This window comes from Stylophora pistillata, chromosome 5 (genome assembly GCF_964205215.1).
Source record: "Stylophora pistillata chromosome 5, jaStyPist1.2, whole genome shotgun sequence".
Classification (NCBI taxonomy): Eukaryota; Metazoa; Cnidaria; class Anthozoa; order Scleractinia; family Pocilloporidae; genus Stylophora; species Stylophora pistillata.
Window position 1 is genome coordinate 7756407 of NC_142523.1, and position 25517 is coordinate 7781923.

Sequence of the window (25517 nt, forward strand, 5' to 3'; positions counted from 1 at the left end):
GAAAATCTGCAGCTTGGTGCCACGAAAACAACCTATTTATCCGTGACCGCAGGAATTACGTGGTCAAGCATTTTTCCTAAGAGTGTTTTCACTTTTACAAAGATAAAAGCGAAGAGATAGCAATCGAAATATTGGCCGTCATTGACTGAAAGCTGTCAATATAAGGAACAACACTCGGTAGTACAAGAGCTTGAAGTACTATTTACCGAAAATGGAGATGAGAGTTTGTGTTTACTATCTATATTAGCTAGTAACCAAGCAGATGTGATCACTATGTTATTCTATGATAATGTGTATACGACGATGCTATAAACATAACTCGTTAATTCTCGAAGCGACACGAGCGACATAAATAACACGACGTAATTGATTTAGAGCTCGCTCCGCACATAATTTCGTGAGAATCTTCTCTTCACACTCACGGTGTAAGCAAAAGCAAAGACTAGTTTTCTCTCTAACAGAGAGAACAGGTTAAGGCGAAAAGCATGTTGCGCAAAATGGAAATATTTCGGATCGAATTCATTATGACGATTGTGATTTATTTGAGCCTTACTGTGATGTCGGAAAAGTTTAAGGTTTTCAGGATACGTCCGGAAGGCGAAGATGCGTGGTTAGACGCTGGAGATGCGTTTGTCATTCCTCCATCGCAGTGTGGCAGTACAAACATAGTAAATTGTCATCGATTCCGCGCCGATGTGAAGATGCCTTCTCTCGATCCATGCGCCTGTGTATGCCCGCGTGATAGAGCGACGTTCATGTTCCATAACGGGAAATACGAATGCATGGGCAACAGTCAAGTCCGAAGATCATTTGGTGAGTAATCTTGCTGCAAGATCAGTTCGTTAATGAAGCAAATTAATTCGATTATCTTTACGCAGCGCGAATTCGACCATCCCTTTATAAGAACTGAACGTTCATGACCTGACTTTGGTCCATGTACCAAGAAGGAGAACACCTTTTTTACTATAATTTGTCATATGAAGGTCATTTTTCGAATTATTTTTCGCTGTTTCCAATAGCAATCATCCGATTTTCGGTCTTAAGATCCACTTTGGTTTTCGTTTTCCCTTTTTGGATATTCATTTTCCCGTTTTAAACGAGACGAAAAAAAGGCTTTTTTTAGATTTTGTTATTCGCTTGTCTATTCACATGCCCTCTTATTTGGATCTTCACCTTTGGCGGCTTTTCGCTTTTGAACCTTAGATTTTCCGTTTAAAGGGGTCTATTTAATTGAATGAAATTTATGGCCAAGTCAAACGGATTTCGACAGGTTCCAACCTTCCTCTCTTTAAAAATTTACTACTGATATACAGTTGAAACAATTTCATTTTTAAAATTTTCTTCATCTATCTGCCACGTCCAATGAATGTACGAGTCTTTTGCAGCAAATCAATATCTTCTTTGGTAAAATAGTGGTCTGCGAACAGAAAATTCTAAAATCGGATTTCCTTGCTCTGAGTATGCCCGAGCGTCATAAAACTCTTAAATGTTGAATATTGCCAAATGGGGGAGAACTTGTTTAATTAGGATATTACAGGAACTAGCTTCTTGTGAGAACTTTTGACTAGATTAAAAAACTAAGGTTAGAAGTTGGTAACATCAACGCTAGGGGAAAGTAATTTTCACTCTTAAATGACATGGAATTAAAGAGAGAGGGGAGCTTCGCGTCTCTGAGCTCGACCGTAAATTGCTAGAAGATTATAATTGATTCGAGATGGACCCTGAAAAATGAGTGAGAAATATTACAGGATCGCAAAAGTTGCTCTCGAAAAAGTTAAATTTGAATTAGTTTCTCAAAGGCAATACATGAAATTACACCCGAAAATATTTATAAAAAAAATCCCAACAATTACACTTTCAAACTAAAATAGATTTCCTCCTTGAAAGGTCCAAAGTAAAGTCATGCCGTCATGACTTCTCTGGATATTCTTGTTTAATTCATTCTCTAAGGGTAAACTCTTGTTCTTGAAATAATTTTACGAACGTTGGAAATAAGCCATAAATACGTTTCTTGTTCTTGAGCAGTTTAATTACATGGACCATTATCGCATATGATCTCTTCTGTATGTACAGTCATCTCCCAATAACTCGAACCAAGCTCCCAACTCGACCTTGGATCTTCCCAGGATAGCCGCCGTACTTTAAATCAAAATTTTGCACGCACAACTCCAGCCTTTGTGAATTCATATATCAAACCTGGTGGTTACTCAGAAAAAAATCTATTACCTCTGGATCTCCGTCATACATTACCGCAATTTTACCGTCGGTTTCTCTACATGATCATATTGCGAACTCAATGAAAGCAAAATTCGTTTTTCCTCAACTCGAATCTGAACAATTTCGCAGTCACTAAATCAGTCGTAGCATTTTCGTCAATTTGTCACAAGTCAGAACAGATTGCTCTCTACTTTTAATTCCTTTAATTCTTTAAATACTTTATTGAAGCACCGTGTATTTTTTCGTTTTTTTTTTTGCAATTAACCCTACACAACATAAACCGCTAATTATTTCCATATTTTACAAACATCCTTCTCGAACCCCGACCTTCCCGCTCTACTATCGTATAAATTAGTGACGTTCTATTGATGAGCCCCGTAAACAGATCTGCATGCACTGATCAACAACTGAAGATCGTGATGCATCACTGAGGTCATCCAATACACTCCACTTGAGCTCGAGAGAGATTCAGAGATTGTCACTGCTTTGTAGTTCTAGAATATCCGGCATTTCTCATTACAAGGCACCTGGATTGATCGCATATTCAGAGCATATCTAATAACATATAAATGAAAAAAACTAGCCTAATTCTGCAGGAATTCTACAATATCAGTGAGCTTCCAGTAAAAATTGGACTCTTCCTTTTTGATCATTGCGTCAAAACTTGGTAAGGGTAAGTTAAAAAACTTGTTGGAGTAGAGGATCACACAAATTAAAAAATCAGCTTGTATCTCTTTTGTAAGTCAAAATCAGATGAAGCCTCTACACGGCTGCAATTTTGAGCTAGAGGATCACACAATTTTAAAAAATCAGCTTGTATCTCTTTTGTAAGTCAAAATCAGATGAAGCCTCTACACGGCTGCAATTTTGAGCAAGTGAAATGAAGTTAAAAGCAAAATTTTTACACAGAAAATAACTTCAAAACGTAAAATTTAAGACAGTATGCATTTGTGAAGAAGTAGGGCACAAGGCCCAAAACTGATCAAAAAACAACTATACATGTCTTATCTGTTTTAACTTGGTGTTTTTATTTTACTAAAATGGCCTCGCTAGGGCTTTGCCTAATCACAATATAAACACTGAATTTTTTACCTTTGCTAATGAGTGTCGTTCATTCACAAACTTGCACTGAAGATTAAGATAGATAGATAGATTATTAAAACTCCATCGCAGCCAAAGGCTAAATTACGAAATTATTTACAAAAACTTTACAATGCTTGAAAATTACAAATGAATCTTAGATAATAAATCGAAAACTGATTTTTAAGATAATACTAAAAATTCTATATAACATATTCATATAAATGTGTTAAAATATAAAGCATGAATATAAGTGGGATAAAACTACAGCCCAGACTGTTTCGACATCGCATATATAAACGTATTACTTGTTCTGTTCGTGCAAAGCTTTGGCATATTAAAAAGCCGCTGTCTTCTTAGGTTACAGCGTGAGTTGCCATGGTCTGGTGGAAGGAGCGCCTTCAATTTATGGTTTGGATCACTGACAATGTATCAAAAAGCCTGCTACATAGTACGTAATAATGCTCCAAAGTGGTTTTTATCCCACCTCTATTGCCGAGTTGCACTTTTCTGAGGTTATTATTGATATTGCTTTTTTCTTCGAGTCGTACCAGCTCTTTCTTTAAGTACTGGGGAAGACCGTCAAAAAAGACAGGTGCTGCATAATCAATAACAGATCTCACGCACGATACGTAGAACAGTGCTAGATCTTTTTTCGGGACTCCCGCTCTCTTTAACTGAGTTAGGAAGTAGAGTCTCTTGCTAGCCTTTTTGGTTATCTCAGTTACATGGTCGTTCCATGTTAGGTCGTTCTCTATTGTAAGGCCTTAAGATTAAGTCACTGTGTGGACAACTGTACACTTACAGAAATCATCAGCAAAGACAATAAGTCATTCATGAGATTCCGGCCACTTGTGGTTATTGTACATTGTGCTCTTAAGCAGTTGGAAATTCGTGTTTCCCAGTGGCAACTGTTGGGAAAAACATTTTGAAATCCAGTTACAAAGGCATGTACGTCCAGAGATAAGCTTGTATAGCTTGATTATAACATTTCTAAAAGGAATTTTGAAATCCACCGTTTAAAGAATGGTGGTTTCCTAAATGGCATCTGAAACTCAACCTGAACAGTTATCCTTTTCTGAACTTGAGGTAGGCTTCGTTGAGATAAAAGTTGGAGGAAAGCTGAGTACCTCAAACACCATACAAATGCATTAGAATTAATTACTTTTCTGTATCGCATGATGCCGGAAATAAGGGGATCTCATAGCCACCTCTTCTTTTTATAATGACGTATTTGATAGCCCCAAAGGAACGGCCCTTAACATATTGCAGAAATCCTCGGCAAAGAATCCTAATTCTCTATTTCATCGACACCTTAGTTCAAGCAATCGATTAATGATTTTTTTTTTCTTAATTCTAAAGGATTTCGCCAGCCCCCGTTTGTCACTTTTGACGGTGAAACAGTGAACAGTCCGTTAAGAATGGTTAATGACACTGACAGTAGAAGATTGACTTTGTCAAATTCTTTGCGGAGCTGCAAAGTAGACACCGTAAATTCCTGGTCTCTTGGTTGCTATGTTCCTGAAGCGCCATTTAGTAACAAGTCCCCGTTTGAAGTCCATTATGGAACGGATTTTACTGATAATCCATTCTTTCTTTCGGTGAGACTAAATAAGAAGTCATACATTAACAGATAGGTATAGGTATCCTGACGAAAGCGCAAAAGTAAGAGATCACCTGAGTCAAACGCCATATCTACCTTTACACCGAAAATAACCAATCAAAAATGACTATAGATACCAACTTCCTTCCTGAATTCAACAGCTAAGATCATCAAATTGAAACTGACCAATACATTTCCATGAGATAGACTAACAACATTATCAGAAACAACTTTCTACTTGTTTCATAGGATGACTTTCGCTGAAGTTGCCTATACCTCAGACCTTCTTTCAAGAACACCTTTATAAAATCTACCATAACTACAGACCGCAATGACGTAAAGTGTTTTCCTGTTCATACCACAGGTTGGTGGCAATGGCGTATTCAATACTGCTGAGTTCAAGGGGAAGATAATCAGGCTGGGTATCCTGTGCAACAAACTAAAGCAGTCGTTGCTGTTCAAGTACGAAGGAATTATCAATTGTAAGGCTCAGCAGAATCTTTTTCAACTTGCATTTACTTTTCAACTTTTACCAAAACTTTTTTTTCCGTTGGTAATTACAGCTTTTTCATGCTAAATATTTGTTTCTTGTTGAAAAAAATTCAGGTAACGGCACTCCGCCTACTCTTCCGCCTACTCTTCCACCTTCACCCGCAACTAAACCGCCGTCCATCACTATGAATCCACAGCCACCACAGCAAACAATAGTTTTTACAGTCACTCAGTTATCAAACGTCACTGGAGGTCGATCGACGGATCCCGAGGGTCCACCGAAGAGAGATCGGGAGCGGTATACACATGGTCGACCCTCAGTGGGGCTCATAGCAGCATTCATTGCGTCGATTCTCTTACTTACGATTGTGATTGGTTTCTCTTATCTTGGATCCCGTCATTTCAAGTAAGCGATGAATTAACGACAATTGTATATGATTTGTCTTATAAAGGTGTATGAAAGTTTCACCCCATTGCAGATTCTTCCCTTAACAATTCGCATCCGTCTTTATCAGTTCACTCCTAAATCTCAGAATTGTTTCCTGGTATAAGTTAAGGCGAAACTGTTATATTTGATGGGCAGAACTTGTCCAGATAGGGACGACCTGCCAGGAAGCGAGCTTGCAATGGGACGAATCCTTGAGGTACATGTACCATGTTGAATTTCTTTACTCACGTCGAATTCCACTGAAACATGAGATTTTTAAACAATTGTTGTTGAAGAGTTTTAGATGCATCGATAGACATTGGTACAAAGTTCCAGGTATCATCTAATATTTGATGGATCTCATGAGGATGCACTAAGTTACCTTTACAAGAGTACGACCTCATATAAAAATCCTTCATTGACGACAATGTATTCTGGGGTCGAGCTTCGACTTAAAAAACCTATGTACCAACTTTGCATTCCGCATCCTACAATTTTTTGGCTAATCCGAAAATGTAAGGCGAACCCTTATATTTCAACTACGCTTATTGAGTAAATAATTTTGTTCTTAAGAGCCACAAAGTCATTGTATGAAATTAAGTTTTAAAGGGGAAGCCTTTTAGATCTCCTTTTCTTAATTAAGACGTCTTATTTCTACAGAAAGAAGCCTCAGTTGAGACCGAAAAATGGAAAGAAAGAAGTAAGTTATTTTACTACCTGTACGAGGGATATTCATTTTGTCTTCTAACCAAAGGGAAGAAGGACTCCCGCAAAAAAGTCAAAACGAGGTTCTCGTTAAGTTTAACCCTTAGAGCAAACTTATCCCAGTGTAGCTTGAGATCGTTTACCCTTTAAGCGGATCGTTATTCTGAACAGCAAACGATTAGGACCTTCCATGACTTAAAGGATGATATCAAATGATCTACAGTCGATACTGTTCTTTTGTGTCGTTCGAACAGACTTAGAGTGAAATCAACATCCTTGATTTGCAGGCTTAACGAAACAAGAAATAAAGTAGTCAGAATTGTCTAATCTTTTTCGCTGCATGCATCTTAGGACGCGGAAGCAGCAAGGCATCGAGCCAGTTCCGCATACGAAGCTGATGATGAAAACAGATACACGGCGCTCGGAATAAGAGGGCCTCGTAAGTAGATAACTATGACTACAAAACAGCATATGATTACAACCGAAATAATATACATTCAAAGGTGACGCAACGAAATTTACGATGACGAAAGTGACCAACGGCTTTTTAACAAGATAATTTGGATTCATCACCAGAGTTTCAATATGTAATAGGCCACCATGGAGAATTTCTAAAGCTAATTTACATTATCAACTCAGTAGATAAAACCACATTTTCTTGTTATTCTCCCTACTGATTCAGCACCGCACCGTCTATGAAACGTACGCTTTTTTATGTTTTAACAGGAAGCCGACTCATTCACGAAATAACTTCAATACCAAAAATGAAAGTTACAACAGCAACGTTTAAATCGAAAGTGGTAGTCAAATTAAAAAGGAAACGAAGTAGCTTAATGGATAATTTTTAACCAACTCATGTTTTAAATGAAAAAATAATGAACGAGCCGACATTCGTAAAGTTTAGAGCAATGAAATACATTCATCAAAAATTATGTGAAGTGTTACTATTTTGATCATATGGCACCGTGGTAAGTGCTAAGATTACCTAAGATTGCGTGAGGTGCTTCCTTTGTTATAAAGATCTAACATTTCTATCTCTACTTCTTTCAAACATTCAATGTTTAGCAATTTATTCATCAAACTATAAATCACCGAATCCTGATAATGCTCCACATGCAACTAAGGGTGACTTTGGTGGAAAACGTGCATATGCTTCCTCGAGCACGCCTGTTCAACACAATATGCATGGCCATGGAGGTAACAAGGTATCAGTCCCCACTTTAGATGCCAAAGATGCCGTCTACAAGGACCCTGATTTGGACAATAATCTCAGGGGAGGTCACAGTGGTCCTGTTAGACTAAATCAACTCGTGTACAATTGTGTAGAGAACCTTAAGGCTAAGAAGAGAAGCAACAGAGATCCAAACTCGGGGCTTGAACAAGGTCCTGAGTACGACTACAAGGACCCAGATTATAAGGACCCTGACTATAGGGACCCTGACTATAAGGATCCTGACTATAGGGACCCTGACTATAAGGACCCTGACTTGGACCCCGTTCTCAGGGACAAAAACAGCGGTCCAGTTGGTATAAATCAACTTGTGTACAATTGTGTGGAAGAGCTTAAAGTTGCGGTGGCAAAAGGACATCGAAACGATGACGTATATGATCCTGGACCAGAGCATTACGGCTTGGATAGACGTAGTTTGAATCGTTCAGCGAAACCCAGTCAAAATGGTACCACGTCTCGTGAAGGTGGTAGCGATGAACATTACCGTAATCATTCAGCGACGCCTGCTAAAAATGGTACGACGTCCCGAAGTGGTCGTGTTTTAAGTAAACGTTACTTTGATCGTTCTTCGAGAGCCAGTGAATATGGCTCCATGTCCAGGGATGGTCATGACGATAGTTTGGGTAAACATCACCTTGATCGTGTTGCAAGGCCCAGTAAATACGGTTCCATGTCCTCGGATAAGAAACCGTACACCTACACTTTAGAAAAATATCTTCCACCACCAGCTCTGTATGAACTTGAAGATTATGAAACGATGCACTCACAAGTCTCTAGTGTTTTAGAACAGGATGAGGAGGAAGAATCTGAACGAAATGGCCATACTGACGATGCAGTTTATGGCACAACAAAGTTTTAAGAAGCTGTAATTATAACGACCAATCTGAACAGAACAAAATCATCGTAATATGCAATTGAAAATTCAACACCCAAACAAGGTTACCGTCCAAAGCCTTGGACACGCAAACTACAAACAGAGCCGTTATTGGTTCAACTCTTGAATCCGATTGGTCGAGAAGATGGAGCGAGGTTTTTCGAAACCAATAAAAGAGCGGAATCAATTGATGCCATTGAATTCCCAACTCAGAACGTCTAGCAATTTTAAAATTGCGCGTTTGATCTTACTCGACCTAATGATAGAAATATGACCAGACAATTCAGGTCAAGAATTTAATTACACTGCCATTGTCTTAGTAAAGATGTACTGAAAAGGACTGTTTATGAAGTCCCTGACAGTTTCATAACCAAAGTGGGTCCCATCTTGATTCTTATTGTCAAGCCATTTGAAAGATGTTTTAGATGTAATTGTCATGTGAAGTCAATTTTTTTCTTGTCGGTGGAGCAGTAAAGAAAACTATGTCATCAGTGACGGTCAATCTGTATACCTCAGTTACGTTTTCTCGTTGAGTGAATTCGAAATTTATCATCGAGCGTTACCCAATAATTTCGTAAATAAGAAATCGTGCCTATCCTTATCCAGTTAAAGTAAGTTGGAGCGAAATCCTTACTGTAACTACCCCAATCAAAACCTTTTTATCAGCTCGGAATTTTAAGATCGCATTTATCTCATTACAAAGTGTAGCAATTTAATCATAATGTTCGCACACTTCATATTGAAGTTATGCAATAAAGGGAACTGTCAGCTGAAAAATCGTTGTTAAACTCATATGATCGTTGTGTAGTTGAAACCAAAACAGCAGCTCTGGTCATTGCAGCAATACAATCCTCAGAAATTACACAGGCTGCCCTTTGAGTGAAGAAGAAGTGAGGAGAAACACTCGTTCTTGTCTCGTGTTTCACCCTACACTTCATTCGTGCTCTAGCTGCTTCCTGCGTGTTTTACAACAGAACAGAAGACAGTCAAGGCTTCTCTATTCATCAAATAGAAATTTCATAAACAAGAGATAATAACAAAAACTTTCTTATTAAAAAAAAAACTATTATTTATAGTTAAACTTGATGATATTGTCTAATCGTCTGGTTGACTAGTCCAGAGAAAGACTGTTTTCGGTTGTGGCCTGCATGGTGACTGACGTCTTGACAACCTGAGCGGAAGCTATCATCAGAGTCAAATGAAGAGAAGAGTTATTGCCGGTCTATTGGTATAAATTCCGGCTCGTGTAAGCTGATTGGTCAGTTTGTCGTGATTTCGTTGGCCACAAGACTCAAGTGGGGTAAGTCGGTAATGATCGGTCCGTTTCAATGCGTCGGTAATAGGTCGGTAATAGGTCAGTAATAGGTCGGTAATAGGTCGGTAATAGGTCGGTAATAGGTCGGTAATAGGTCGGTAATAGGTCGGTAAGAGGTCGGTAATAGGTCGGTAATAGGTCGGTAACAGGTCGTTCCACTCGATTCGTCTAAGGTGTAACTTGTTGGCATGGTGCCGGTAGTTGTTGACACCTGTTGAAGGGAGTCCGTTTGAAGTTAGTAAACCAGTTATCCAGAGTCAGTTCGTCGACAAAAGTTAATGCTGCAGGCAAGGCATTGCTTAGAGCCCCAGGCAACAGTGTGGTTGATAAGTTGATGAATTTAAACACTGGTACCGGTATTGTTGTAAAATCATTACAATTTCTCGTCGCTCGCTTATGTTAAGTCAATCTTGCTGGGAGGATTCCGCCTGGTGGTCCGAGCACCCGATCTTATAAACCATCCCCTGTCTATCCATTGGTTCGTCCTCGTCTTTGATGTTGGATAATAACAGACGTAGTGTAGCTAATAATGTACTTGTGGGCAACGCAGATATTAAAAGGTGTAAGATCTTTTCCAGGCTACCTTCCCTTTCTGTTCCTTGATTCGTTAATTTGTTAGTGACGCAGTAGAGTAAAGTGTTAACGAGCGATGGAGAAATTGAAGATTGTAAGTCCTTTTCGGGACTGCCCTCACGCGGACGACAAGACTACGCTAAAACAAATGTGGCCCTTGGGTTGAAGGTATTCACTGTAGATACTTAATCCTAAATTGTTTGTGCATGATATCGAATTTATGTCGCAAAATTAAATCCCAAGAATTTTCAATTTGGTCAGCTGACATCTATCTTTCTGCGACAAACCAATAAGTGTTTTTGTAAATGTATGGAATAAAAAAAAGAAAATATGAAATTAAAGGTAACTCGCTAAAGATTAGATAATCTTCTGCTAAATGATGTCTATTCCGTAGCGCGCAGTTGCAATTGTCTCTGGCTTAGTCGAAACTGATCCCAAGATTAAAGAAAACCATATGTTTAGATACGTTTTACTTGCGAGTTAAAAACTATGGTTGTGTCACTTTCGTTTTTGTTTGCTAATCAGATATCAGGGTTTTTCCCATTGTTCTAATCATAAGACGTAATCTCATTAATCACTATCGTTGGTGATGGCTTTATTTACCTCATGTCATAATAGATATTGATAAGGCAATAACAACGATCTTAGACTTCTTGTTCCTGTAAATATATTCCACTTCACCCCCTCCCTAAGCGTGCTACCTTTTGTCGTTCTAATTTTAGCGTGAACGGATCTAAATAAGATGAACAGAATCTCACAATATCTAATGGGCCTAAGTCTTAAACGATTACAGTTGCTTTTCATACACAAAGAGATCTTTTTCGATTGAGTGGAAACATTTTCTTTTAAACTCGGAATTTGAAATTAAAAGAAAACAGGCGGAAAAATAAAAGTTCGCTTGGCCTGCAAAATTCGATATTTTAATGCGGTTACGCTTCCTCATTATCATCGAAAACAAATTTACCGCACCTACTGTAGAGCCATAAAAGGGAACACAGCAACAATTGTTATTAAAATTATTTTGGTAAGAAAACGTTCTCGGCTGAGTGCAGAACATTAGTTTCGAAACTTTCTTGGGGAGTTGTTTTGATTCTATGAACAGCGCTCTTTTTTGAAGGTCAAGACAATATGTAAGGGTGGGAAAGTAAAAACACGAACTTCTGATCAAAGTATGTCTAACCGACTCGCGCGGGACTAAAAAAATCTTTGATATGAAGATGCATATTATTCTCCTTCTGGTGAGTGTTTTCAACTGCGTGACAGACTTATCAATGGCAGCCGATCTCGTGATTGACAGAAAAAGGCCTACTGGACGAAATGGATGGAAGAATGGACGAGACGTTTTCAAGATTCCTTCATCTTTATGGGGCGAGACCTATAATTGCACGAGCTTTGATGCCGAGGTGACAGATAATGCCTGCACTTGTTTATGCCCAAAAAAATCTGCGACTTTCGTTTTTCATAACGAGACGAATGGTTGTCAAGAAAACGTGAAAGTTCGTAATCTATTAGGTGAGTGAACTGTTTGGAAATTTGTAAAATTTCATCATGGAAAATCCCAAAAATATTTCTCTAATTCAAGGTAAAAGCTTAAATGAGATTCCGCAATGAAGTTACGCACGTCATGGCAAGCGTCAGCATAAGTTATGCGGAAAACAACCCAATTAAATGTTAACCGCAAAAGAACAATGGTAAAACTAATAGTGAGAAAACAGAATTTGAACGTCTGGATCTCTCAGTCTTCATGTCTCAGGGGAGCGTCATGGGGTTCGGAAGCCGTAACCATCTGATCACCTTGTCTTTAGTAACAAAACTTTTTAAGTTACTCTCTCCCCTTCGCTTCCAACCTAATCTCCCACCGATGCTAAAATGCACATACGATTCATCACTCGAAAAAAAGAAACAAAGCTCTTACGCTGACTCTCGTTTGTCTTAAACAAAAATCTTACTAGTTGAATGTTCATCCATCTGATGTTAAGGTTAAGATCCTCTTCGATGACATTTCATTCTGGTTTAAATTCTTCATTTGTCTTAAAACCGCAATATTGCGACAATCTAGTCCCCCAGGTTGCTTTAAAAATATCCGATTATCTTTCTTTGTATACTAAACTCATTCTAAACTCACGGTGTATTTGTTAGCACAAGGCGACCAAGGGACACCAGTCTATTTCAGTGGTGAGAGGGTCGATAGCGAAATGCGTATGTTGACCGTCGGTGATAACAGGAGGAGGGTAAAACTAGACGAAGACAACGGCAATTGTGCCGTGGATTCACAGTCCATCTATTTCGGATGTGGTGGCGCTGAACATATTTTGCCTTCAGGCCATCCATTCAAACTGAAAAAGAACGATGAAGATTACTTTCTTGAGGTAACAGAAAAATTCACTCATAGTGTAATTTCTTCCTAAAGATTTACAACTCATCCTGCACTCTTTCAGGCTTTACGAACCACAGAGACTAATTAGATGACCAAGCACTTCTATCATGACACTATAATTATATGACACAATTCTAAAATTATCAGAGCATTAGAGGTCAAACAGCATCAATCATTTATTCCTACTCACTCTTCAATATGCAAATAATGTGTCCTACAAATATAGAAGTATTACTTTCTCAGATTTCGCAGGATTGACACGGAAAAACCCTTTCCATACAGTATTGATTTTGAGAGAGCTTTCCGGTGTATAGCCGAAAAAAAAAAGATGGAATTAGAAAGAAAGGCCGATTAGAACAAACACCTGAAAAAGGCAACTCACTTTTTTCGTGGAAAAACAATAGCAACCGACATACGACTTGTTTCATTTTTGCATCTGATTGCTTGGGTGATGGAGCGAGTTTACTGAACCATTCAGGGAGCACAGACAAGCGAAAACAATGGACCCCGAAATCATGGAAGAAATTAAAATGTGAAATACACGAAGAACTTCGAAAGAAGACTTGGACACATGTCCACATCATACGCCTTTGGCCTATTTTTAATTTCGTTGATATTCGAGAAAGACTCACCTCAAGTAAATATTGATAATTATTGACCACACCATTATGTCGTGTTTAAGTGATTGACACCGCAACAATAAATTACGGACAGGTTAAAACTATTGATGTTATGGACCAGGTATTCATTTTGCGTCTCGGTGATTGAAACAACAAGCATAGGTTCCGTAAAGGGTAAAATATAGATATCATTGACGACATGTTTATGTTGTGTCTAGGTGATGGGCGAAACGAACTTTGATTCCTTAAAGGGTAGAATTATCAAGCTAAAGATAGAGTGCCATAAAAGAAGCAGAACAGAGAGCTTTGTTTTGGTGTTTAAATATGAAGGATCTCGCAATTGTAAGTTTGATATTCTGTTTCTCCCGTACTTTGTTAGACTTTTCGTCTCATTTTATTTCCCAATCATCGTGTAATAAAGATTATATTTGAATCTAGGAGTTTCTTCTATTCACCGAAAGTCATGCTTTTAATTGAAAAGAATTGTCGATTTTGTTCTAGGATTTCTTGTAAAATGATTAAGGTTTATCTCAATGGGTTGGCATTTACCTAAACTTAGTTTGCGTGGAGCAGCACACTTTATAGGCCATTTTTGGAAGAATTTCTGATTTAAGTAATTCATAACTACTTGTGAAAAGTGTGTCAGTGGTAAATACGTACCATGACGTCATATCGCCCCCAGCCTTAATAAAATCAAATTCCTCAATCCTTTTTCTTTTAAGGTACCATACTAAAACCAACATCACAGCCTCCAGCCACAACAAAGCCATTAGATACATCTTCTCTATCATCTCCATCACTTAGAACGAGTACAAGTGAACATGCGGCTTCGACAATCACCGAAACTTCACCATCGACTTCACATATTCCGCCGAAAGTTCCTTTTACCGTACCTGTAGTTACTGATCTGTCAAGAACATCATCCTTTACACTTCTGACAACCTCCGAAGTCACGAAGGTGTCTAAGGTCCGTCCGAACGTTTCCGAAGCTCCATCCACTACCTTAGCGAAGCGACTGACGACGACAGATTCTCCGTCTAAAGTAAGATTGCATTTGATCATAAAACACGATAGACAGTATGTTTTCTTTTGTATGTGCGAGGAAACTTCAGAGGAAAGAAGTTAAACATATTGTTCTTCTCGTCTACAGAGTCCTGTAGTCGCCCGTCCTGATCCTGGCCAAGAACGAAGAACGGATGGAAAGTCATCCCCCTTGGCCCTCATCGCAGGTGTCACCGTCGCCATTGCAATTCTGGTTATTCTTACCATTATTGCCTTCCTGACGTATCGACACCGACATTCAGTGTAAGTGAGTTTAACTCTTTGAAGAGGTTTACCATTGAATGAGCCTCAAGTTGATACCCTCAGGCCAGGTTTTTCAGGCTTACGCCTATATCAACCTCGTTTTCAGGGCAGCCTTTCCAAATTTTCCAGGAAAAGCCCTTGGAAAGGACTTATGTCGGAACGCATCGATCACTGGCCACTGATGTAGTTTTTTAATGATACCATTAATTCTTTTGACAGGGATAAGTCCAACTCTGGTATAGAAAGCGAAGAGAAAAAGGTAGCTATAAAGACTTTATTCTGATTTGGCCACTAAATGCTTTTCAATCCCTAATCTCAACATTTTTTATTGTCCTAGAAAACAGCAATGAGAAGTCTGACCAGAATTAGATCAGATGTGCGGGATAACGAGGATCATTACAAAACACTTACTCTTAGAGAACCAGGTGAGCAAAAATTACCTTTCATCATCAATTAAGTCTGTGTCGATCTTTAAACAGTACTAGTGTAGTAACGACCTCTGATTTCTGATAAAGCATATCAGGATTATACTTAAAACTGAAACAGATAGAGAGCCATTCATAAATGTTTCAGAAAAAGAAATTTGGATTAAAAAATCCCGCAGGAATATGACCAATCGAGTAGGAGATCCAAAGTAGAGATGCTTCTTTCTGCATACACCATAAACGAGATGAACAATTCTGACGAATAATATCTTAAATCTATTGTACTTTTAGTTGTTTATGCATCAGGCTATCAAGCGCCTGTCCGCGTTGGAGAAGCAAACTTAGGGAATTCAAGAGAAAGTGAAGTAGATTTCTACGCTCCTTTAAATATTCCTGAGAGAAAAAATATCTATGGTCACATAAACAACCAGGAAACAGTTTTCAAGGATATGAGGCCTAAAATAAATGGCCCCATCAGTGTAAACCAACGTGTTTATGACCTTATGGAGGAAATAGGCATGGACCCTCCTGTGGGGCCCACTGAGGAAGGTGAAAATGGCGCTGAACCTGTCTACAACGCTTTGGTGGGGTCGTTTCTCGATGGGTCCCAAAGCCCTAAGTTAAATGGCCCCATCAGTGTGAACCAACGCGTTTACGATCTTATGGAGGAAATGGTCATGGTCCCTTTAAAAGGACCCGCTGAGTGTGGTGAAAGTGGCACCGAACCTGTGTACAACGTTTTGGAGGGGTCGGTTTTTGGAGAGGTCGATGGGCCACGAAGCCCAGCCTTCTTTGATATCACGTCAGACTCTACGGAAGGGCTAGTTTACCACTATGTTGAAAAAGGCAATCATCCCATGAGTAAGGTCCTAAAGGAAACATCTCTTAATGGCGCAGAAAAATCAAACCATCATGCTGCAACGGGTCTAATGGAGCCTGTTTACAACACTTTAGAAGCACACGTCAGTGACAATGATGGCGACCCTGTGTACAATGTTTTAGAGGTTACTGAAAATGAAGGAGGTCCTCGCCATCACATTGCTATATTCACAGAGGAAACAATCCATCCTAGCTTGTGAAAATCCAAACCAAATATTTCAGATAAAGTAAATGACTTTACGACTGACCCAGTTTATGATATTCTTGAGCAAGATCTAATCTGAAACGCTTTGTTTGGTGGAAGTAAACAACGCTCCAGGAAAAAAAATAAAGAACTTTTGCCTCTAATACGGGCCACGCATTTTTAAAAAGAACAGTTAGATTGTAAGAAGTAGTCCCGATATTAGAACAATGTTTGCGGTAGATAGGTATAGGCTAAATAGCACTTTGATCACTGTCATAGTATAGATTAATTCCGACGGTATTGTTAGTAGAGCAAAAGAAAGAGGAAATGGCTCTCGATTTCAATGTCGAACCCAACAGAAAAGTAATACAAGCTAAGGGGTGATATTTCAAGGTTTCTTTGCCCGATTTACATCTTCTAAATAACAGAAAAGGAGAAGGTACCTAATTGTGTTTATGTTGTATTGACGTGGAGAGGTCCAGAAACTTGACTTGGGGTTAGGGTGTAATTAAAAAATATATGACTTAACTAACTCAATACTAGTTCCCTATGGATACGAAAACTTGGTTAAAATCTATCACTATAGCTTGAAAAGTTATACCACGTTAATCAAATGTAATTTATGATGTAGAGCTTAATTTAGAGCTCTTTCCGTAAACTGTAATATGTGATTGATAAATCAATAATAAACCTAATGCTATCGCGATTTGAAACGGCTCGATCTAGTCGCTTGGTTGCTACTCACTCAACAGCATACCTTTCCCCGCAAAACCTTCTTTCTTAAATTGAAAAAAAAATCTGTCAAGGATTTCCGAGGTATTTACCTAAAACGCTAGAGTAATAACTTCCTCAAAACATATACATATTAAAACAGACTTCCATGTCACTCCCTACAAAAACCTGCCTAGCAGGGGGAGGGTCTATCCGATTCCCAGGGTCCAACAAAAACGTCCGGAAGACAAACTACATCTAGGGATCTGACTGCCTGAAACTGAAAGAACTAAGTTTTCTTTTTTTTTTAAAGAAATTACAACATTATTTTTCTTTATAGAGTTAAAGTGTTTGTAATTGCAAATTGCCTTTTTTCTGTTAGTTATGCTGCTATATGCTGATGAAAGTTTTTACAGTGAATTGTAGAAACTGATAAAAAACATCGACATATCGTTACAATCTTAAACACTGGGAAAAAGTAGAAATGGGGCCATAGTAATTTGAAAAGAAGCTAACAGTCTGTAATAGAAACCAACTTTGCTTTAAATTACGTCACAGCGTGCGTTTGGGCGACGTTTTGTAATTAATTCTTTAAAACTGGGAAAAAATGATAATGGGGGTGTAGAAGTTTGAAAAGGAGCTAACAGTCTGGAATAGAAACCAACTTTTTATGAAATCAAGTCATAGCGTGGTTTTGGCCGACGTTTCGTGATAGTTATACTTTCGTATTTTTAACGCTTTAACTCCAAGAAATGATTAACATGTAACTTCTCCCTGTGATATCCATCAAGAGATAATAATCTGTTGTATCCATACAATACCCACAGTACAGGTAATGAGATTATTCAAACTTATCAGGTTAAAGTTGTTATCGTGATCTTACACCAAATTCTCGCAACTAATTTATAAGGAAACGTGTAGCAGTTAGAGGTGAGAAATAACAATCAGATCTTGAGAGTTATCGGGTTAAAGAAACCGAAACAACTGTATTCACTCTCGCACCTTGAAAGGAAGTGCATCAGCCAACAATGTTTGTAAAATGTCCGCTTGAGGAAACGTTTTCTGTTGGGTGAGGACCTTTATTTGCATAACTTTGTTGAAGCTTTTTGTTTTTAAAGTATCGAGCACGCTAACGTTCGGCGAACGAGATATCGATAACTCTTCTGCCTTGTTGCCTCATTCTTCGCAGCAAGTAGCAATACACTCTACTTCAAACGCCGGAAAGTTAGTTGGTTACGGGCGATACAGTGGCATCTAGATCTTGAGCTCAGTCCTTTCGAACTGAAAAATCCGAAAATATGAAAACTTGTGATATAGAGCTAGGCGTGGCTCTTTTAATTTGGGAGATTGTTTTCACAATGACAGCGGATCTCGAGATTACCAGGAGGAAAGGGAGAGATTCATTCAAAATTCGTTCATCGTTATGCAGTGAGAGGTTCAATTGCGAGAGATTCAACGCTGAAGGGACAAGTAATGGCGATGACTGCACCTGCCTCTGCCCCAAAAATTATTCGACATTTGCTTTTCATAACAAGACTTGGGGTTGCCGGGAGAACGAGAAAGTTCGTACTTTACTAGGTGAGTAAGATGCCGCGAAATTTGTGAAATATCATACTGAAAAATTCCATTTTCATTTCAAGGTAAACACTGAACAAACGTTTGCAAAGGCTTTCAGACTAGGTTTACACCAGAGGAGAGTTTTCCGAATTCGTAAATGTTTCCGGATTAATCAATTTTGGAGTATTAATAATAATAAAAGTCTTTATTAAGCACTCTAAACAACAAACGTGTTTAGTTACAATGATATGAACTCAGCAAGTATAAAAGTAATTAACTAACTAAATTACTAACTGACTGACTAATAAGAGATCTAGAAGAAACATCTATCAACAAAAGTCCTCTTGAAACGTTCGGTTCTGACAAGCGGGCGAATACAATTTTGGCGCCTCTTTCGTAGCGTAACTATTCGTCGCTCTGGTGGCAAAAGGTCACCTAAAGCTGTTGTAAAATCGCTGTCGGTGATCTTGGCCCACAACTTCTTATCTTTTAGAGTAATAATATTTTCAATCGAAAAAAGCTCTTAACAGTAACCAGGCTTAAAAGCTCTCATGAACAGCCTGTCTATGCGACTCAGATACTTATGATAATACGCGCAGCCCATATTTCTACAGCATATGTAAATATAGATAGAATAAGACTGATAAAAAGAAGATGAAGATGATCCGACGGCAGTCTATAGAATTTACAAACACGTAAGATGTACAGACGACTACTGGCTTTCGATGTAATATTATCAAAATGTAAATCTCAGTTACACTGATTAGATTGAAAAGTTACACCCAACAACTTCAGACATGGTTTACGATCTATAGAAACCAGAGGAGCAGGTAAAGCCTTAGTGGATTTGCCTCTAAGAGGCATCTTCCACGTTTTCTTGAAGTTTAGTTGTATACGGGTTCGTAGGCGTTTACACTGAGAGGATATTCGGATTCCTGACCGTTTTAACACAACGACAACTCCGGGAGCATTCGAAATGGAATGGTTACCAAGCCCAGTGTTGTTTCGTCGTTCGATCGACAAAGTGAAAATGCTTCCCCGAAAAAGGCTAGAGTAGATCCAGATGCCACTCAGGCAAATTTGAGCTGGACAGATGCAAAGCCATCTCCGTGGTCGGCGATTAAGTGTGGCTGACGTTAAACTTCCTTGCAATAATAATTTGGGTTTCCTCAGAAATACTGCGGTAAACATGATAAAATTTATCGCCTGCACCTGCAACAAGATTAGGCAACCCGAGACCGCCAGCAATCATGTAGCACCAGATCCTCCATTTTGGTTTCACCGCAAAGTCAAAAGATTGCAGGCGGAAATAATATCCGGATTCGAGAAAAAACTCCGTTACACGATAAAACTTTCCGAATTCAAAAGTTGTCGGATTCAAAGTTCCCACTTTAAATTCTGGATTCAAAATCTCCGGATACACGACCAAACCGCAGAGTTTTTATTTCGGATTCATCCACTTTCGTGTAAACGGCAAAATCAATCCGGTACTAAAACGTTTCGGATTCATCACGAATCCGGAACAATTTCCTCTAGTGTAAACCTAGTCTCGGTATGGCCTGCGTTATGCAGTTATGCATAAATTATGCAGAATAATTATTAAAACCTTACTGCAAAGAACGTGCCCTTAAGAGATCAAACTCGTTTTATGCAGTCTTCTTTAATTTTTCTTAGCTATTTACAGTTTCTTTCAAAATTAATAATCTAATATTCCTTTCACAAGAGATAAGAGATGCTCAGTGCCGTAAAATCAGCGATTTCGAGTTCTTTACTCACTCTTAACACATGTCAACAGGAGGCGACACAAATAGTCACATCCATTTTCGAGGCGAGATGAAAGGAAGCAAACTGCGCCCGGTGAACATTAAGGTCAGAAAAAAATTAAAACTGAATCTCACCATGTATAATTGTACCCAAGATGGACGAACGAGGTATTTCAAATGCGGTGGCGGCAAAAATGTATCGCCTGAAAGCAACCCTTTTAAATTGATAGCCAACAATAGCAGTTACTATATCAAGGTATGACTTAAGTTTTCTTTGAGTTATCTCTTCACTAATGATAACCCTAGCTTTACTTTTTTTCGTACAAACAATATAAAATGATAATAATCATCTCATCTACTGAACAAAATGTATCGTTCTTGATTGGTCCATGACTAATGCTTAAATAGATAAAAGAGTGAGAGACGGGCTCCTAAAGAGAAGCACACGTGTTTTAGCAACTAGGTTTCTCTGCTTGAACACCAAACCTTTGGCAGATGATTTCCTCGAAGATTTTAGAGGAATTGCTTTTCAGACCTCTCGTTACTGACTCTGCAATCCCCCTTCATTATTTTTTTTCAGGTTTTGTTGAGAATCGTTCCACCAATCAAATCCGGGAAAACGACCAATTAAAACGAATTAAAGACTCAAAGGAAGCCAATAGGAATCCAAAGTAAAACAATAAAACTTCCTTTCTTTCGCTGGAAAACGAAAGAGACTCTATTTTGAACATAACTAGAATGTTACTGACAATTACTGTACTGACCTTGGTGTTTTGTTGGGTATAGGTAAATAACACGGCAAGCAAAGATTCCTTGAAAGGGACAATAATCAAGCTCAAGATAATTTGTAATAACACTCGGAGAGGCTCGACTAGAAGGGGAGTGTTGTTGTTCAAATTTAAAGGATCCTTTAACTGTAAGTTTTTAAAAACGTCCATACAATATTCGGAGTTTGCGTTATCTTCTTTTTCCTTGACGTCTTTACCGTGAAAGTTTAACTAGAAATTGCCGAGGGTGTCTAGATCGGTGAAAACATGCAGTGATATAGAGTAATGTTAGGTATTTCTCCCCTCAGACTTAAATAACAGAATTAATTCAGTAACAAATCTCTTATCCTATGAAAACATTAATTTCGTCATGGTGACCATCTGCATCAACATGGCGATTGCCGTTTTATGAATGAATTCAATTTCTTGACCAGATTTGGTGATGTTAATTTTTTTCTTTTTCCTTGAAAATGAATAAACTTCTCCGAAACAGTTAAGTCTATAGGTCTATCTTTGCGTGTCGGAAGCCGCACTTCCGACCACTCACCAACCGAGTTTCGTTTCTTTAACGGAAATACACAATCTTTTACAAAAGGAGCAAGGTTTATCTCAGTGTGTTAAAATTTGCCTTAGCTTAGTTTACGTGCAACTGCACACTGTATGAGGTTTTTTTCGGAATAGTTTTCTTATTTATTTTAGCTTAACTGAAACTTAATTTTATTCATAGTTTTATGCTAATCCAAAATTTTATAACGTTCCTCTCGCTAGACCTATCCCAGCTGTATTCTTATTGTAATTATAGTTTGTAGATATTCATTGTAAGAATATTTTTATAAGTGTAATATAGTTTTTACTATTGTTAGTCCTATTCATACATACCCTTATACTTCCTTTTCTTTGCGACATGTATTTTGTTACTTAACTTTGTTTTATAAATTTAGTTTGAGGGCCACTAGTTACTCAGTTGAAGCGCTGTCCCGTGTTACCCTCGTTAAATGAAGTTGATTGATTGATTGATTGATTCAGATATTTCATTACTACTTTATGTAATTGTTTTAAGAACCACTCAGGCTTTCTCTTGTGTCTCATCGGTGAATACATTAAGTCCTATTACCCCCGCCTTGAAAACATCCATGACTATCGTATTTTTCCCTTTTATCTTAAGGTACCATACCAACCCCAACATCACTGCCGACAACTTCCGAAGTGACAAAAGTGTCCAAGGCCCGGCCGAAGGTTTCCACTACCTTAGAAGAGCAATCGACGACAACAAACTCACCGTCTAAAGTAAGAATGCATTTGATCATAAAACACGATAGACGGCCTATAGGCTTTCTTTAGTATGCGCGAGGAAACTTCAGAGTATAAAGGTTGTAACATATTGTGCTTCTCGTCAACAGAGAACTGTAGTAGCCAGTTCTGATTCTAACCAAGAGCGAAGATCGGGTGGAAAATCGTCCCCCTTGGCTCTCATCGCAGGTGTTACCGTCGCCATTTTGGTTATTGTTATCCTTATCGCCCTCCTGATTTATCGACACCGACACTCATTGTAAGTAAGTTCACCTTTTTGAAGAGGTTTACCATTAAGCGAACCTCGAGTTGATACGCTCTGGCCAGGTTTTCCGGCTACCGTCCAAATCAACCTCATTTTCAAGGCACCATTTTCCCAATTTTCCAGGGATAACTTGGAACGGGACTTTCGTTGAGACATATCGATCATTGGCCACTGTTGCAATTCAATTAGTGATACTATTAATTCTTTTGGCAGGGAGAAGTCCAACTCTGGTAGAGAGAGCAAAGAGAAAAGGGTACGTATACAGACTTTGGCCTCTAGCTGCTTTTCAATTCCTAATTTCAACTTTTTTTGGTTGTCTCAGGAAACAGTTATAAGAAGTTTGGATGAAATTAGATCAGATGGGCCGGAAAACGAGGATCATTACAGAACGCTTACACTTGAAGATTCAGGTGAGTAAAGAAACCTTTTACTTTCATCGATTCTCTCTCAGTCTGTGAGCTCTCCTTCAAGACTGCAACAATGAAAGGAACCATATATAATTTTTTCGGAAAATGGCTTTTGGGTTAAGGATTCCTACAGGAATATGACAGATCGAGTCAATTAAAGATTCATGGCAGAAATGCTTCATTCTGTACACATCATAAAAGAGACGAACCATTCCGACCTATAATCTTACACTTTGTATTTTTAGCTGTTTATGCATCAGCGCCTGTTCGCAATGGAGAAGCACACCAAGGGAATTCCAGAAAAAATAATGATGACGAGGGACATTTGTACGCTCCTTTGAGTATTTCTGGTGGACAAAACATCTATGGTCACAGAAGCAGCCAGGAAACAGTTGCCAAAGATACGAGGCCTAACACAAATGGCCCCATCAGTGTGAATCAATGTGTTTATGATCTTATAGAGGAAATACTGATGGGGCCTTTAAAAGGACCCGGTGAGGGTGATGAAAATGGCAGTGAACCTGTGTACAACGTTGTGGAAGGGTCGTGCCTCGATGGGTCTCAAAGGCCAGCCTTCTTTGGTATCACGTCAGACTCTACGGAAGACCTAGTTTACAACTACGTTGACGATGGTAATCATCCTATGGGTAACGTCTCAGAAGGGCGATCTCTTGATGGAGCAGAAGAATCAAGCCAATATGCTGGAACGGGTCCAATGGAGCCTTTTTACAACACTTTAGAGGTAAACGTCAATGAAAATGATGGTGACCCTGTGTACAACGTTTTGGAGGCATCTGAAGATGAAGGAGGCCCTCGCCATCAAAGTGATATGTTTACAGTAGAACCAATCCATCCTAACTTAGAAAAATCCAAACCAAATATTTTAGATAAAGCAAATGACTTGAACATTACCACTGAGCCAGTTTACTATATTCTTGAGCAAGATCCAATCTGAAACCCTCTGTTTGGTGGCAGTAAACAACGCTCCTGGAGAAAAAAATTTCCACTAATACGAGCCACACATTTTTAAAAAGAACAGTTAGATTGTAAGAAGTAGTCCCGTTATTAGAACACTGTTTGCGGTAGATAAGTAGAAGCTAAATAGGACTTTGATCACTGTCATAATATAGATTAATTCAGAAAATATTGTTAGAAGGACAAAAGCAAGAGGAAATGGCTCTCGACTTCAATGTCGAACCTAACAGAAACGTGACACAAGTAAAGGGTGACATTTCACGGTTTCTTTGCCCGATTTACATCTTCTAAATGACAGAAAAGGTGAAGGTACCTAATTGTGTTTATGTTGCATGGACGTGGAGAGGTCCAGAAACTTGACTTGGGGTTAGGGTGTAATTAAGAAATATATGACTTAAATAACTCAATAATAGTTCCCTATCGATATGAAAACTTTGTTAAAATCTATCAGTATAGCTTGAAAAGTTATGTCGCGTTAATCAAATGTAATTTATGATGCAGAGATTAATTTAGAGCTCTTTCCGTAAACTGTAATATGTGATTAATAAATTAATAATAAACCTATTGCTATCGCGATTTGAAATGGCTCGATCTAGTCGCTTTGTTGCTACTCACTCAACAGCATACCCTTTCCCGCAAAACCTTCTTTCTTAAATTGAAAAAAATCTGTCAAGGATTTCCGAGGTATTTACTTAAAACGCTCGATAGGAACTTCCTCAAAACATATACATATTAAAACAGACTTCCACGTCACTCCCTACAAAAAACTGCCTAGCAGGGGGAGGGTCGCTCCGATTCCCAGGGTCCAACAAAAACGTCCGGAAGACAAACTACATCTAGGGATCTGACTGCCTGAAACTGAAAAAGTTAAAGTTTTTTTTTTTTAAGAAATTACAGCATTATTTTTCTTTATATAGTTAAAGTGTTTGTGATTGAAAATGTCTCTTTTTCTGTTAGTTATGCTGTTATATGCTGATGAAAGCTTTTACAGTGAATTGTAGAAAATGATAAAAAACATCGACATATCGTTACAATCTTAAACAATGGGAGAAAGTAGAAATGGGGCCATAGTAATTTGAAAAGAAGCGAACAGTCTGGAATAGAAACCAACTTTGCTTTAAATCAAGTCACAGCGTGCGTTTGGGCTACGTTTTGTAATTACTTCTTTTAAACTGGGAAAAAATAGATGATGGGGGTATAGAAGTTTGAAAAGGAGCTAACAGTCTGGAATATGTGAAGGTGTAGTCTGATCGTTCGGGTGAGTGTAGTCCTGAGATGGACTGTTGTCGGTGGTAGTGACTGACGTTTCGACAACCTGTGCGGAAGTCATCATCAGAGTCAAGTAGAAACCAACTTTTTATGAGATCAAGTCATAGCGTGGTTTTGGCCGACGTCTCGTGATAGTTGTACTTTCGTATTTTTAACGCTTTAACTCAAAAGAAATGATTAACATGTAACTTCTCCCTATGATATCC

At 38.5% G+C, this 25517-nt stretch overlaps 3 protein-coding genes across 4 annotated transcripts; all 3 read left to right on the plus strand.

The window, feature by feature from the left end:
- The first annotated feature begins 6 nt into the window (after nt 1-6).
- LOC111340997 (uncharacterized) lies at nt 7-9406 on the plus strand. 2 transcript variants are annotated; one of them, XM_088759779.1, is made up of 8 exons: nt 675-813; nt 3658-3748; nt 4660-4898; nt 5265-5382; nt 5507-5798; nt 6480-6519; nt 6876-6963; nt 7590-9406. In XM_088759779.1, the coding sequence occupies exons 2-8, from the start codon at nt 3676-3678 to the stop codon at nt 8612-8614; spliced, it is 1875 nt and encodes a 624-aa protein (XP_088615905.1). In that variant the 5' UTR covers nt 675-813; nt 3658-3675; the 3' UTR covers nt 8615-9406. The 2 variants fall into 2 exon arrangements, with proteins under 2 accessions (XP_022803660.1, XP_088615905.1); XM_022947925.2 differs by lacking the exon at nt 3658-3748 and having other exon boundaries at nt 7-813.
- A 1689-nt stretch (nt 9407-11095) lies between these two features.
- LOC111340996 (uncharacterized) lies at nt 11096-17013 on the plus strand. Its single transcript, XM_022947923.2, has 8 exons — nt 11096-12029; nt 12657-12886; nt 13733-13856; nt 14237-14556; nt 14665-14819; nt 15039-15078; nt 15157-15244; nt 15536-17013. The coding sequence occupies exons 1-8, from the start codon at nt 11729-11731 to the stop codon at nt 16321-16323; spliced, it is 2046 nt and encodes a 681-aa protein (XP_022803658.2). The 5' UTR covers nt 11096-11728; the 3' UTR covers nt 16324-17013.
- A 947-nt stretch (nt 17014-17960) lies between these two features.
- Nucleotides 17961-24625, plus strand: LOC111340984 (uncharacterized). Its single transcript, XM_088759780.1, has 8 exons — nt 17961-18596; nt 20371-20594; nt 21125-21254; nt 22271-22392; nt 22506-22654; nt 22874-22913; nt 22983-23070; nt 23313-24625. The coding sequence occupies exons 1-8, from the start codon at nt 18317-18319 to the stop codon at nt 24020-24022; spliced, it is 1743 nt and encodes a 580-aa protein (XP_088615906.1). The 5' UTR covers nt 17961-18316; the 3' UTR covers nt 24023-24625.
- The last annotated feature ends 892 nt before the right edge of the window (nt 24626-25517 follow it).

Coding starts and splice junctions, on each gene's coding strand:
- LOC111340997 (XM_022947925.2), top strand. CDS start 486: ATGTTGCGCAAAATGGAAATATTTCGGATCGAATTCATTATGACGATT. Junction 814..4,659: donor TCAAGTCCGAAGATCATTTG/GTGAGTAATCTT, acceptor TTAATTCTAAAG/GATTTCGCCAGCCCCCGTTT. Junction 5,799..6,479: donor CTTGGATCCCGTCATTTCAA/GTAAGCGATGAA, acceptor TTATTTCTACAG/AAAGAAGCCTCAGTTGAGAC.
- LOC111340996 (XM_022947923.2), top strand. CDS start 11,729: ATGAAGATGCATATTATTCTCCTTCTGGTGAGTGTTTTCAACTGCGTG. Junction 12,030..12,656: donor GAAAGTTCGTAATCTATTAG/GTGAGTGAACTG, acceptor TGTATTTGTTAG/CACAAGGCGACCAAGGGACA. Junction 12,887..13,732: donor ATGAAGATTACTTTCTTGAG/GTAACAGAAAAA, acceptor TGTTGTGTCTAG/GTGATGGGCGAAACGAACTT.
- LOC111340984 (XM_088759780.1), top strand. CDS start 18,317: ATGAAAACTTGTGATATAGAGCTAGGCGTGGCTCTTTTAATTTGGGAG. Junction 22,393..22,505: donor CAACAAACTCACCGTCTAAA/GTAAGAATGCAT, acceptor TCTCGTCAACAG/AGAACTGTAGTAGCCAGTTC. Junction 22,914..22,982: donor GAGAGAGCAAAGAGAAAAGG/GTACGTATACAG, acceptor TGGTTGTCTCAG/GAAACAGTTATAAGAAGTTT.